At 39.8% G+C, this 15,413-nt stretch overlaps 1 protein-coding gene across 1 annotated transcript in view; it reads left to right on the plus strand.

Moving 5' to 3' along the window:
• Positions 1–15,413, plus strand: part of SORCS3 (sortilin related VPS10 domain containing receptor 3) — a 654,782-nt gene that overhangs the window by 622,729 nt on the left and 16,640 nt on the right. Inside the window, exons 24-25 of the mRNA XM_089508329.1 lie at positions 7,621–7,720; positions 9,413–9,518. Coding sequence (XP_089364455.1) covers positions 7,621–7,720; positions 9,413–9,518 — 206 coding nt within the window. The remainder of the gene's footprint in view (positions 1–7,620; positions 7,721–9,412; positions 9,519–15,413) is intronic.

Raw genomic sequence — 15,413 nt, forward strand, 5'->3', positions numbered from 1 at the left:
TATAATATCTGCATAATAAACTTAACTTATATCTGTCAAAATAGCCTCTTTTCTAAAACATTTACATTTTTTTAACTAAAGAAAAGGCCCTCTGCTCATCTTTGCATTGAGTCAACCTGATTTGAATGGATCCATCTGTATTTCAAGTTTTTTGAACAGTGTGACCAAATCATGCTGGGGACTTGGTATTTTCATTCCGTGCAGTTCATTTTTTAGCCAAATTCAGTGCTAGTTTTGACTTTCAAAGCTCCTGTGGCTTGGGACCAAGTGAACAATCACTCATCCCCATGCATATTTATCAGGATTTTAAGATATTCCTGTGAACTGAAATGGAAAGAATACTAAAAAAACATTCAAAAATTATTTTCATAAGTGTTTCTCAAGTGTTGGAAAACCCCAATGAAAAGAATCTGGAACTGACGAGAATCTTTGCTTTTCAGAATTTATTCTGAAAAAATGCACTTATTGTAACTTTTGTGCAGAAAATGCTGCTTCCTCCTTAGAAATTTGTGTGTTTATATACCCTCAAATCACCTGTAAATTTATAGTAATCTCATGAATTTCATAGGATTTTCTTAGGCAAGCAATAATCAGAGGTGGTTTTACCAATTCCTTCCACTGAGATATAGGGGCTGTGGAGACTGCATGGTGTGCAGTTGCCGCAGCAAGATCAGGGCTGCGGCAACTGCACACCATGCCCCAAATCTGGCCTTTCCAGGGTGCAAAAAGGAGCAGCAAGAAACAGCTCCTTTTTGCACCCTGGAAAGTATGCTGTAGCCACTGCACCAGGGGTTTATGATGCTCCTTTAGTGCTATAGCATGTGGACACAGTGCCAAAGGAGTGCTGTGACACCATGCGCTATGTGGTGTGGCACACGGTGTCATGCTGCCATGAGGGTGAAGTTGGGGTGTGTGTTGTATGGACGCCACACCCCGACTCCGCCTCCAGCCTAGCCTTAATGGCTGGTCTGCACAGCCCCAGAGTCTACAGCCTACAGCCTACTGCAAACATTCTCATCAGTCCAGCATTGTCCTCATTGAGATCCGAACACTTGAGATACATGTTTTGCAACCATTTTTTAAAAACATTTCCAAATATTCTCTTCATCCCTAGTTACAAATAACATGCCAGTTTTCACTAGTCCACCCCCCCCCCCTTTTTTTTTTTTTTCCATTTGCAAGAAGACATGTTCTGTTTTCAGGGATTTCCTGCAAGAATAATTTCCTGGCAAGGATATGACAGGAAAAGAGCTAAAAAAATAGAAGCAGGTCTAGGGAGGCATTAAAATATACCAGATATAAACCTCCAACAGCTCACAACCATAATGCTGGCCAAAATTAGGCCCAAGCAAGTGTATTCCTGTGTAATTTTCAGGAACCATAAGTTGCTTCAGCTGGTCTAATGTCAGACCAGCTTGTCCTTGTCCAGTTAAGAATTCCTATAAAGTTACATTACAGTGGTAGTATCACTCCTTTTGAATCATGTATGTCTTAAATCCAAAACAGACTGCAGAAATAGTTTGAGACTGCTTTAACTGCCCTGCTGGCTCAGTGCTAGGGAAGCCTGTGAACTATTGTTTATTATGACACCAGAGCTCCCTGACTGAGAAGGCTAAATGTCTCACAAAACTACAGTTCCCAGAATTCTCTAACATTGAGCCAGGGCAGTTAAAACAGTCTCAAGATGAATTATTTCTGCAGTCTGTTTTGGACCTGTCACAGTTACAAGCTGTCTTTACTACCTAGATATGTTTTGTACCTTTGGCCAACACCTTTCAGGTGTTTCCATAGAAGTAACTAAAAAGGAAACAGTTGGTATTCCAACAATCTTTAAATATCTGAAATAATAAATAAATAAATAAATAACTTTGTTTATATACCGCCCTTCGAAACATCAGGGCGGTTAACAGCAATATTCAATACAATTTATAAAAACAATACCATTAAAACAAGAAATATTTGAAATATCTGAAAATGAAATAGTTAGCAGTGTAACCATCTTTAAATATCTGAAGGGCTGTCATGAGGAAGATGAAACAAGCTTGTTTTCTGCTATTCCAGAAATATTAGAACTTTCTAATGGCAAGAGCTGTTCACCTGTAGAATAGACTACCTGGGAAGGTGGTGGACTCTCCTTTGTTGGCAGTTTTTAAACTGAGGTTGAATGGCAACATTGCAGGGATACTTTAGCTGTGGGCTGCTGCATTGGTAGGGAGCTGAAATAGATGGTCTTTGTATTTTTTCCAGTTTGACAATTATATGATTTGATGTACTCTCAACAAAGAAAGAGAATTGGCTGCAGCTCCCTAACAAGTGTCATTTGCAAAGCCAGTTAAGATACAGAGTATAAACTATATTTGGAAATTGCAATGCTCATTTACTTAAATAAATAGGTAATTACAGTGATGAATACTGTTATACTGAGGTGAGATTAGACACATGAACAAAAGCCTAAAGCTTGCTAAAATATGTCTGCAAAATTAACTAGTGATTAAATCAGCCAAATCACTGTTGAGAGCTTTGCGAGGAGAAGGAAGTATCACAAGACTTTCCAGCAAATTCAGTTACTCTTGTTGATGTCTTGCCATATAGGAATGGATTTAAGATCAATAATCTATAGTGATTCTTGACATTAATGTAGTGCTTTAAAATACTCACAGATCTTCTCTTTGGTACTGAGCTAAAACTACTGAAGGGAAAACATTTGGTGCACAAGAAGGGGGTGAAATGAAGAGGTGGGAGTTCAGGGAGCAGAATGCCACTTTCTTATTTTTTAAACAGTGTTTCCACCACTAAAGGTAGCAATGACAGTAGTAGAAGGTAGCTAACTGCTATCAACTGTCAAATTCTTTCCTCCAGAATATGTCACAGATAAATTGTGACATGTCAACAACATTATGTTGCTTTGAGATAGGGCCTGACTTTGGAATGTGGGATCAGTATGGCTTCAGCAGGAAAATACACTTATCTCTCCACAATCACTAGAGTTAGGGGCACAGGACCCCCGTGAATGTGGAAAAACCACAAAGAACAAAGACACTATGGGGTCATTCCCACTTGCTTATACACTGGTTTACAAATCGAATCCAAGGTGTATCGTTCCCACTCTATCCCGAATTAACTCTAGAACAGTTCTAGATTAACCCGCAATCGTTCCCACTGCGATTCGAATCTGATTCAAATCGTAACATTTAACCCGGATTATAAGCCTATAAACCGGTGTAAAAAAATACTAGGGTCTACCCTAGTATTATCCCTTGATCCGAGATAGGAATCGCTGTATTTAAATGGGAACGTTTCAGCATCTGATTCGGGTTCCACAGGATGGGAGGAGCAGCGCTCAAGGGGCTGGCCTGGGGGTGTCACCCTCTTTGGTTTCTTTCTGAATTGCCGGCACCATTTTCTTCCATTCGCATAATAGCCTTTCCTCCGGTGGATTGCAACCTCCCCTCTGCTCCTCTTTCATAGACCAATGTGTGAGGAGAGCCATTGAACACCATTTTAACTATTCTTTTTTTCTTTTTCACCTCTGCCTGAGCACCAGATGGGCTTTGGAGGACAAAGTGAATTTGGGGAACCGAGGCTCTTTCCAGAGGAACTATGGGATGGGTTTTGCAGGACATCCCTACTTCATGGCTCCCAAGACAGCCCAGGGAACAATTTCCCCCAAAGATTCTCTCCCCATGGGGTGACCAAAGTGAATTTGGGGAACCGAGGCTCTTTCCAGAGGAACTATGGGATGGCTCCCAAGACAGCCCAGGGAGCAATCTTCCCCAAAGATTCTCTCCCCATGGGGTGGCCAAAGCGAATTTAGGGAACCAAGGCTCTTTCCAGAGGAACTATGGGATGGTTGTGTTTGTTGTATTTGTGAGACATTTATCCTCCTCTGCCAGAGAGTGTTGGTGCCATAATAAACTACCATTCCCAGGATTCCCCAGCACTGAGTTGGCAGTTAATATGGGGAGACACAGAAGAGGACGAATAAGCGCCTCCTGATTGGCTCTTTTAAAAAATAACACTGCGAAATTTATAACGAATTAAAAATGGCCAGGTAGTGGGAATGCGGGTACAGGCTACATCGGTGTATGTTACTATGAATTAATGTGATGTCATGATGATGTTGCTTTGATTGACAGCCGAAACAAGTGAATGTGAACGAAAAAGTAACCAAACCGGTTTAAATATACACCAATTCATCGTTGAATGGGAACGAAACAGGGTCAATTACAGCGAATTAAAATAAAACGTTACGTAAATGGGAACGATACAAATAAAGCGATTTGAAAAGCAGGATAACACTCGCTTTATTTTGAATCGCTTTAAAACGAACCGCTGTATTTAAATTCGTTTTAAATCGCAAGTGGGAACGCCCCTATGTTTTTACCTGAGAGAGCACCTCTCCTCCAGTGCACTTCTGTGGTCAACATTTGCCAGACATTGACCATAGAATTGAGCTGGAGGTGCTACAAATGCCTAGTGGAATGTTCTCTGTAGGAATCTCTGGGTCCTTCAGTGCAACTTTTGGTTAAAGTTGACCATAGAGTTGCACTGGAGAACCTTGATATTCCTAGAAAGAACATATTAATAAAATCAATGAATAATCAAAGCAGCAAAAGTCAAAGCCACAAATGTGGAGGGACGAGTGTAGTAGTTAATAGGAAACATTTTGTTAGTGTCATAAACACATGTAATTATGGCCTATGTACATGTATGCCTTCTTCTTTGATAAGCCAAAGGGAACTATTCTCTACCCCTTTGAGCCCCATCCAAAACCTCTTTTCTCAGCAGCCCCAGCAGGGGCTATTGCTATTTACAGGTAAGGAGGGGAGAGGAGGCAAAGGGAGCAGAGGGAAGGGAAGGAGAGCTAATTCAGATGATAAACTTTGATTTCTCCAACCCTTTGAGCTGCAATCAGATGTTTGTTTAAAACATTTGACTATTTATATTATTAATCTAATTATAGCATTATATAATTATATTAATATATTTAATTGTATATTAATAAATATTACACACACACACACAAAATTATATACACACACACACACACACACACACACACACACACACACAAAATTGTATTGATAATTTTTCTATGCTCTGGGAGATAATGAATATTCTTCTGAAGTATTATTCTATATTCAAATGTCCTTAAATATTGTGGAGGGATTATTGTGCAGAAAAATGAGACATGTTTTTTTTTTTGGGGGGTGGGGTATTTTTTGCATAGGAAACAGGATTGTTGTTGGTTTTTGTTGTTATTGTAGTTGTAGCTGCTGTTATTCAAACCCACCCTACCTCCCCCTTATCATTGGCATCCTGTTCAGGATTTACAAGATTGTAAGCTAGAGTTTTGCCATGATTGCAAATGCCTCATAAAACCCACCTTAAAAGTCAAGCAGCCACACCAACTGAAGAAATTCTACAGTGTTTGACAGCAGGGTGCTGAAGGATGATATGACCATCACCTTCCTGCCTGCAAGATTATTATTATTATTAACCTTTATTTATAAAGCGCTGTAAATTTACACATGATGTGTGGCAAGCAGTTGCAAAAGGGCCTTTCCTCTACCTCCCATGGAGGATAGTTCCTCCATAGCACTTTGGGACATCCAACACAAAGAGCAAATTGGACAAAAATCTTTCTGGTATGTTATTCTTCCCAATGGGCTTTCTTGACTGTTGGGAACATCATTGTTTTACCTGGGAACAAATTGTCATGAATATTCTTTTCTTACTTCCCACTCCGTTCCCTCCCCACCAGTAAGCAGAGCAACAGGGGCATTGTAGGGAACTGAAATATACTAGGTTGGGAAGAGGGCATCAAATTGCATGAGCAAAATCATAAGATCCACCTGCTTGTAGTAAGAGGTAGGTCAATATCTCCAAAATGTCTCCCTAACACTTCACATGCCAAGCACACAGCAAATTTTAGTGTGTGTGCGTGCATGTGTGTGTGTGTGTTTCCCAAATAGCATCTTAGTCAACACTAAAATAACCCTATAAGGTATGTTACTGCAGTTTGCTTAAGGGAATTTATCATACAAGTGATATCTGAACTTGGGCTAATTCAGTTTTAGCCACTGCACTATACCAGTTCTCATATGATTTCAGCAAACACATCAGGATCTCTTTAGTCTCACAAGACAAGTAATTAGAGAACATGGAAATGTTAAAAATGATTTAATAACCCAGGATGGAGCTAGTTACTTGCTGTCAACCTACCAAGATCATCTGGTTTCTAAAATGTGTGTGGCACAGTTACGCTATACTGCACATTTATCCAGATACTTAGGATGCAGGATCATGAGAAGTTTAGCTTTGAAGTTTAAAATAATATTTATATCCTTTCCAGATTTAGACTTGAAAAGTTACAGGCAGAGGGTGGCAGTTGGGGAGGGTTGGTTCCTTTTTCCCAATCCAGTACCAGTGGTCTGAATATGGAAGTAGGTTTCTGCAAACAGATTTTTTTGGATGTGTATCACAAATATAAAATAATAAGAAAGCTGGCTGGCTGGCTGGCTGGCTAGGAGAGCTCTTGTCCCTTTCTCTTCTTGCAGCATTTGTTTATCTCACATCTGTCCATGAAGGGTGGGGACCTTCCTGGTCAGTTTGAGATATTGTGTGTGGGATGCAGTTAGAAGGCGGGGGGTTTGCCCCACAACAGGCAGAAGAAACGATCATGAAGCAATCTGTAAGGAATACAGAAGGTTTTGAGTGACACCGGACTCTTCAGTTCCTTGCCAATGTCTCAAAAGATGACCCAACAAATATCTGTCCAAACAATGAAGTTCAAACTTTATGTGCCAGTTTTGCCTGGATGTGGCTCTACCTCTGGCTCTACCAAATGCAAATAATGTTCTAAGTCAGTTATGAAAACTTGTCTCTGTGTGATTAGAATGTGATGGGAATAATTTGGAATCAAATAGGAGCAATAGCATAATGTTACAGCATGGCTTATTCTACACAGTTGGTCATGGTTCCAGCCACTCCATTTCTTTTTCCTATTTCCCTAGTTTACCACATTATTGCTACTCAGTAGCCTTGTTCAGAAGTTCAGAAAGGTGTTTAAATCAAAATACAAGGAAGAGAGTGGTCTTTACTTGCCTCCTTCTGTCGTGGCCTTGACCATGTGAAATGAAATACAGTTCTCCCTCCATTCTCACAGTCTTCACACTTGCTTATGTGCGAGGGATGAATGGAATGGGAATGAATGGGGTGCGTGCTCATGCCTATATTCAAGCCAATGGGGCTTGAATATACTGTAAAACTCCATTTTTGCAAGGAGGTCTGGAACGGATCCTCTACAAAAAAGGAGGGGCAACTATAGATCTGAAAAGGAGACTTTTCTACCAAACTTTATTTCATACCTCTGTAAACCTTCCATCATGGCCTTGACCATGTGAAATAAAATAGATTTAAAAAGGAGAAGTTTTGTACCAAACCTTGTTTTGCACCTATGTGAACCTGGTGGTTCCTCTAACCTGGGATACTTTCCTGTTGCATTTTGACCACCTAAAGACTGGTGCCTGGAGTCTGAGTTGCTATGAATACTTAGCAGGTATCAGTGAGACTCCTTCCCAACTGCTGCCATTTATGAATATTGAATTGTTTTTACAGGCTGTTGAAATCCTCTTCAATGCGTTGAATCAGAACCTGGTACAATTTGAACTGAAGCCTGGTGTGGAAGTCATTGTATATGTCACTCAATTAACGTTAGGTAAGCTGAAAGAGAAGAAAACCCATGAAATGGAATATCACTTTTACAGTTAGCCTGATGTGTTCAGATGCATCCGCTATTGACATGATATCTTCAGGGAAGAAAGCGAAAGATAAGTACCATTGTAAATGTTCACTTTTTGACCTTTGGACATTGTACTTAGCAGCTCAGCCCTACATTTATATTCCAAATCAGGCTACAAGCAAATTTGATACCATCATTCATGAATATATGCCAATCACTTATAATGTTCAGCGTATTGTGCACTTTGTGATAATCAGCATTTAAGAGGTGAGCATTACTCATAGTTTCAGTTGACTTGATTACTATATTTGGAGTCTTTTTCCTTTTCAAAGAAATCAAAATGGCTTTCTTAGGTTCCCCCCCCCCCCTCTTTAGTCGCCTTTTCTCTTTATGTGTGGTTGGTTTACCAGCAATAATTACTCTTCTTTCACCAGTGTAATCTGCCCCCTCTTTTTGGTAGTGAAAAATATCAGTTATCTAGAATTATGTTGTTGTGGATGGGTGTTTGTGTGGTGTCCATTGATAGTTCAGAAATCATAGGATTGGCTTATCTCAAAAAGGATACAGTAAAACTGGAAAAGTATATAGAAAAAAAATACAGCTAAAATGTTAAAGGTTTGGATCCCCTGAGGAAAGAATAAAAGCATTTAGAAATGTCCAACTTATAAAATGATTAACTGATAGGAAAAAAAAAACATGAGTTTTATAAGATTTTGAATAATTAGGTAAGAAGATTTTCCTCTTATATTCAAAGTTTCTTCCTCAACCAAAGGTAGATCTCTGCAGCGTAGCAGCTTGGCATTTGTGCAATCTTGTTTGGGAAGTTCTGCTTCTCCCACACAGAGATGAGACAAAAGCTGTTTTACTGTGATGATGAGAGAATCACAGAAAACCTTGAATATCTCTTTCCAGCCTAGCCAAGTAATGTCAAAAGCTTTGCCTGAGTTGTAAATGATGAAAGCATTTTGCATAAGGAAAAGTATCAGCATATTACATGTTCCAAAGTGGCACAGTATACCTTGAAAATACTACAATAAATTGAACATCTTGGTGAATATTGAGGGTTAAGGAAGAGGGGGTGAGCCGTACCATTAAACCCAGATTGGGAAAAGGCAAGTTAAAGAAGCAGTTGGAAAGGTTTTAGACTTGTCTTGAACTACCAGAAGGGGGTGTCATCCACTTCAGGTCAATTTTAGGTGAATTACGGGTTACATAAAAGGACTGGAAAGGAAAATATTTGTGTTTTTCTTCATTATTTTTCCCCCTGCTGGAACCACATAAACCACAAGAAACTAAACCTTTTTTTTACCCTGCTTTTTCTGGTTCCCATTAAACAAAGCCTATACATTCAGGCTCAGACAAAGAGTAAATCAAAAGCAGGCTGAAGCAGTGAAGTGGGCAGTCTCCATAGACAGTTCGTCTGTACATGGCTTGCAGGTTCCTTTTCATTATAGTGCTGTGTAAAAATTGTAGCCTTGAGTTCAAAGAAAGAGGGGGATCATTTTCCCCCCTATGCGAGTTGCCTTCTTTCAGACAGCACAAGCTACATGTCAGCGATAATAAACTAGAGGCTGCAAAGGAAACTGAGCAAAGCTTCTTCTCAGTCCCCCCACTCACCCCTGCTGTTAATGACTTCCTAGTCTAACATGATGTTCTTCCATCTTTCAGCACCTCTTGTTGACTCCGGCGCTGGGCACAGCAGTTCAGCAATGTTGATGCTGTTGTCAGTGGTCTTTGTTGGATTGGCTGTTTTTTTAATCTACAAGTTTAAAAGGTATGTTGCTACACCTCTGTGTTTCAAAGAAAGTTTGGTCATAAAAAAATAAAAGCTGAAAATGATTCTGGTTTTCATATAAGTTTAATTTCAAATTTGTGGGGAAAGGAAGAGAACAGAATAGTACTACAATGTATGAAGAAGGAAAAGAAGCATACACTCTGGATACATTTCACTGCATAACTGTCCAGAGTTTCACGTGCACTGAGGAAAAAAAAAACATATGGGGTTTTTCTACAAAAAATGGGGTTTCCTCCCTACATATAATTCCTTTACAACACTTTGAGAAGTTTTACTATCAGGAGAAGATTGTTCCAAGTTCTCAATGGTCCATTTTTTGTCCAACAGGGTTTCCCCTACAGCCAAGACAATCATTTTTTTTCTTTTTGGACCTGGGAATATATAATAGCAAATATGTTTCCTTCCCTAGCTCAGAGTAGATGGATGTGGTACCAGACCAAGACAGGTTGTTCTTTGAGGAAAAGACCAATAGGGCTCCTCCCCTGCCAATTCTCGTTACAAAAAGCAGCTGGATTGGCAACTGAAACTTTATTCAACACTTGTGATATGACAGTGTCCTCCACCAAGAAGACAGCTTAGTGGAGATTTGTGCGAAACGTCAGAACAGGATCTCTCTTCCAATCCCTTGCTGCTGTCTTCAAGCATTCACTGTCTGAGGCGACCACCTCACTCTGCTTCATGGAAGGACTTTCTTCATCCCTCTAAATCAATCACTAACTTTTCCATACTGTATACCCACAGTGTCAACCGTGTACCAACCTTAGAGGTATCCCAGGTGTGTTTGAGAAGTGGCTAGTGAAGAGAGTCTACTATTTCACCAAGATCTCCACATTCTCTTTATATGACAATGAAAGTAATGTTATTAGAAATGTCTTCACATTTTCTTCAAATGGAGTTTGATCATGCTTTGAAATGGCTGCAGGTCTGTGTCCCTGTTCATATCCAGTGCATTATTCATGCTAGTTAGCCTTATCCTGATGTGTGTTGTGAAATGTGAGAGATAGTAATGTACTTCACAAGAGCAATTACCATATATACTCATCTATAAATCAAGAAATGTATGCCCCAAAATTGACCCCAAAATCCTGGATTGAGATATATGGGTCAATATGGTAATGCCAATGATGGCAACTCATCATTGCCCTGGTGGCGCAGTGGTTAAATGCCTGTACTGCAGCCATTCACTCAAGACCACAAGGTTGCGAGTTCAAGACCAGCAAAAGGGCCCAAGCTCGACTCAGGCTTGCATCCTTCCGAGCTCGCTAAAACGAGTACCCAGACTGTTGGGGGCAAATTAGCGTACTTGCTAATTAGCTTACTTGCTGTTCACCGCTATGATCTTTGGAATAGCGGTATATAAATAAAACACATTATTATTATTATTATTCAGTGACAAACACCCACATCCACACACCTTCCTTCCCACTTTCCCGCCATGCCTGGGAATGGGCTGCTGGAAGCCAAGAGGGTGCAGGGCAATTTTTATTTCTATGGGAGCAACAAATGATCCTGTCACAAACACACAAACACTTTCCTCCCCACTTGCCCTCTGTCCCTGGGAATGGGCTGCTGGAAGCAAAGAGAGTGCAGGGCAATTTTTATTTCTTTGGAAGCAACAGCTGATCCAGTGACAAACACACACACACCTCCCTCCCCATTTTCCCTAGTCCAGCATGCATGCACACACACACAAATGCACACCTAGTTTCTCTCACTCCCTATCTTAGCTCCTTTTACGTTTGGCTCTCCCCCAACTGACTCTTGACCCCTGCCTTCTCTTCACTCTCTGTGAGAAGACAAGCCAGCCACTGCAGACAACTGTGGATGGGCCAGCAGTAAAGAGCTTCCATTCTGAGAAGAGTTGACTGTAAAAGTAGGTTTCTTGGTAGGACTGAAGGAGCAGAGGATGCCTGTCACTCCACTCCACTCCAAGGAAAAAAAATGCTGCAGCTGGGGCTCTTTGGTGCTTCCTTGCTGCATCAGAGAAACAGCCTTTGTCTACTGTTGGGGAAACACTGAAGAGCTACCATGGACCCGAGGAGCCTCAAAGTTTTGCCCTTGACTTACCCACAGGTCATACCAAAATCCATAACTTTGGCCTCAAAACTTGCTCTTAATTTATACATGAGATTGACTTATAGTTGAGTATATACGGTAGTCTTAAAAGCAAAAGGTGAGCAACAACCACTTCCACAGCACCCTTCCCCTCCCCTAGGGTCTAGCAGAGAAAGCAAGCAAGTTTGTTCCTCTTTGTAAAACCATGTGACATAGATTTAATTATAAATATTCACAGTTTCATAACTTCTTGTAGTGAGAGCCTTTGTAACATGTAGTCTTCAGACATAGAGAGGAGAGAAAAAGAACTATAAAATGGAAGATTAACAAACTCAGAACTGGTGCAGAAAGAGGTGTGGCTAAGATGATCAAGAAGAAAATAACATGAATACATGCTATGCCTAAACATTCAGATAGGCATGTAAACTAGCAGCTACTGAATATAAGATGTTAAGGTTGATACCACTGACTATATTCACATAGTATCCATACATGTTAGTGGCACATTTTCCTTTACTTACTTACTTACTTACTTACTGTATTTATACCCTGCTCTTCAGCCCTAAAGGCTCTCAGAGCGGCTTATAGACAGTTATTTAGATGGTTCCCTGCCCTCAGGCTTACAATCTAAAAAAAATGACACAAAAGGAGAAGAGAATGGTGATGGGGAAGGGGATGAACTCCAGTGGTTGTTCTCTCCCTCTGAGGCCTGGACCATGGCAGATGGACTGGAAGGAGGGCCCTTCTTCTTGCTCTGGGTAGCCCTGATGGAGTTGGGCCTGCCTTTTCACTCCCTCCCAGGTTGGATGATGACAGATGTCATGGAGGGAGGAATCTTCTTCTTCAGGCTATCTATCTATGAATATCAGGCTATCTATCTATGAATAGATGTCTATGCACACAAGGTTTCACACATTCTAGACTCTTGCACTGCATCCCAGAACATGTGGTAACCTAAATTTGGTGAGTTCTGTACTCATAGTCTTTTCTGATAAATAAGTCCAACTTCAGTGAATGGGCAACAGAAGTGGAGCTTGTCAGCACATACAGTTCCATTAGTGGAGGCAGCGGTTTAATCCTACAGACATTTAAGTGCAGGGAGAAACATGTGGATTAAACTGAAATTGTACTATGCTATACTGTCCAGTATATCTATCTCAAAAAAGATGGCAGTAATACTGTCAGCAACAGGACAGCGAGAGTAAAATAGCTGTGAGCACCACAGAAGTGGAAGGGATGGCATAGGAAGTCATCTCTATCAAGAGAAAAATATGGCCTGCTTGCTCCTAAGCTGTTCAGGAGCTGTCAAGGCAACTTTCTCTGGAAAGAGAGATGGCTTTCTGTCCCATTAGTTCATTGCTAGTACAAACTGTGCTAGAAAGTGCCTTACACTGGCAAAACAGAATGGCATAACAAAAGGTTCTACCTATAGTCTGTGGTAAGCTTTTGTTTCATTGTTTTACCTGCAATTTGATGGACTTCCACACCCTGTTTTTTTCAAGACTGTTTTATCTGATGCATCTGTCTCTATTCCTAATTTCTAGTGCTGCAGATTTTGTTTTGTAATTTTCATATTGTTGTAAGCCATCTTGGGTACTATATATTGAGGAGATCTGGGGAATGTCATTCCTTTTAAAATATGTGTGTGTGTGTGTGCGTGTGTGCACGTGCGGACAGTGCTAAAAACAATTGCCTGGCGTTATCTGTAGTGATGTATATATTTCATGGTTAGCATATAGTTTTTAAAACCTATTTGACATGATAGTCCAAATTAGAACCAAACAAGTATTTAGTTTTTAGTTGAAGTTTGTCAATTGGCACAGGACTTGCATGAAAAACATTCAAAATGTAAACCCAACTCTAAATATGAAGTTTGTTCACAATGGTTCATTAATGTGGATTCTAGAGCATTTTTAAAAGAATGTTGAAATGTTTATTCAGCAAGTATGCAAAATAGTTGATGAATGAGGTCTGAAAACTTTTTACAGTCTTTATTTTGACCTCATTGGCTAATATGCCAAGTCTGGTAACTGTGGTCAAGCATAGAGATTTGTTTCATGGAATTTTCTTCAATTGCCACTTGGCCTTCTAATTCTCCAGGGTTTTCATTCATGTCAAGTTGTCATCTAGAGCACCTGGCAAGGTATCTTTCTATCCAGTATGGCAGATAGTTGGTCCCAGTCTAGTGACTGTACAGACATGTATCTGCTTACATTCCCATCAGTGATATTAGTACAGGAGTTTATCACACTGGAGGAAAAGACAGAAGTACCATGGGATGCTCCCATCTATATTGTGCAATTTGGCAAAGATTATCACATGACATCACATGATGTGGCAAATATCCCATGATTATCCTGTGAATAAAGAGGAATTATAGCGCTGCTTTTTATTCATGGGATTTGATACATTTGAATTGTGTTACATGATTTGGATTATGCAGATCCAATTTTCACCACTGCACAGAATGTTCAGTCCCATTAGTAAGTCCTTGTTTTGCTTTGTTTTGTTTTTCATCCATTGAAACAGGTTCATTCCTCAGAATGAATCCAAGGAGCTGAAATGAATACAGAATTACATAAAGCTGAATCATTCTCAAATCCACAGGGCCAAATTTTACTGAGTCAAGACACAGGAAAACTATTCCATAGCACTAGGGGTGGGGGTTCTTTCTAAGACTAAATATAGCTGAGCAAAATCTATTCATTCAGTCCTGTTGAAGTGTTCTGTTGTCTGAAGTGTCATGGCAAATCTGTATCACATCAATTTTCAAATGAGTTGAGTCTTGTTTGAAAACACCCCTAAGGAAAACTACTGGGTCCTACAACTCTCCTTTTCTCAGGATGAAAACTCTGATGTGCAGTATGCATTTCTGATATAATTATTTCAAGCTATCTACATGCCTAGAGAAAACTGATATGGAACAGTCATATATGTAATCATAGTAGTTCCTTGCTGCATCAGTGGAAAGAAAGAAACATCAGAACTGAAACATTATTTGATTCAATTGAGCTGCAAGTGGGGCAAAAAAGTATTTATTCAGCCACCAATTGTGCAAGTTCTCCCACTTAAAAAGATGAGAGAGGCCTGAAATTGACATCATAGGTAGACTTCAACTATGAGAGACAAAATGAGAAAACAAATCCAGACAATCACATGATGTCAATTACAGGCCTCTCTCATCTTTTTAAGTGGGAGAAATTGCACAATTGGTGGCTGAATAAATACTTTTTTGCCCCACTGTAAATATATGACAAGCTACCACCATTTTTTATTCCAAACTGTTTCAAAGATATTCAGAATTGTAGGCACATAGCACCCACCTAATCAAGTACAAATGGGGGGTTAGAATCCATTTTTTAAAAAGCAAAATATCTATAAATATTAGGAAATTTAATACTGCTACAATGCCTTGCTTTAAAAAATATTTTTACCTATCTAGTGTCTTTTTCCAATGTTTATATATTCACATTTCTCCCAAATTTTTGTGTTTGCTTCTTCATCAAAGTTTCCTACCTCTGTGAAGATTAGATGACCACCCTCAGTGCTGTGCATGGCCACATGAGAGTTAACAGTAAAGCTACCTCAGAGCTGGAGAAGATTTTAACATAGAAAAGCCAGATGCAAACACAGATGGCTTTGCTAACTTTATGGCCTCCACAAACAGTATGTTCACAGAATTGATCTCTTTCATGTACTTACCTTGTCCTTACCTCAACAACATTCTTACAAACTCTGAAACACAGGGCAGAATCCCACAACTTAGATAGAAGATAGTCACAAGTTCAAAACACACTGCAATAATTGCGTTTGAGACCA

Source organism: Sceloporus occidentalis, unplaced genomic scaffold (genome assembly GCF_023333645.1).
Source record: "Sceloporus occidentalis isolate IW3139 unplaced genomic scaffold, rSceOcc1.0.p SCAF_2, whole genome shotgun sequence".
In the NCBI taxonomy this organism is placed as follows: domain Eukaryota; kingdom Metazoa; phylum Chordata; class Lepidosauria; order Squamata; family Phrynosomatidae; genus Sceloporus; species Sceloporus occidentalis.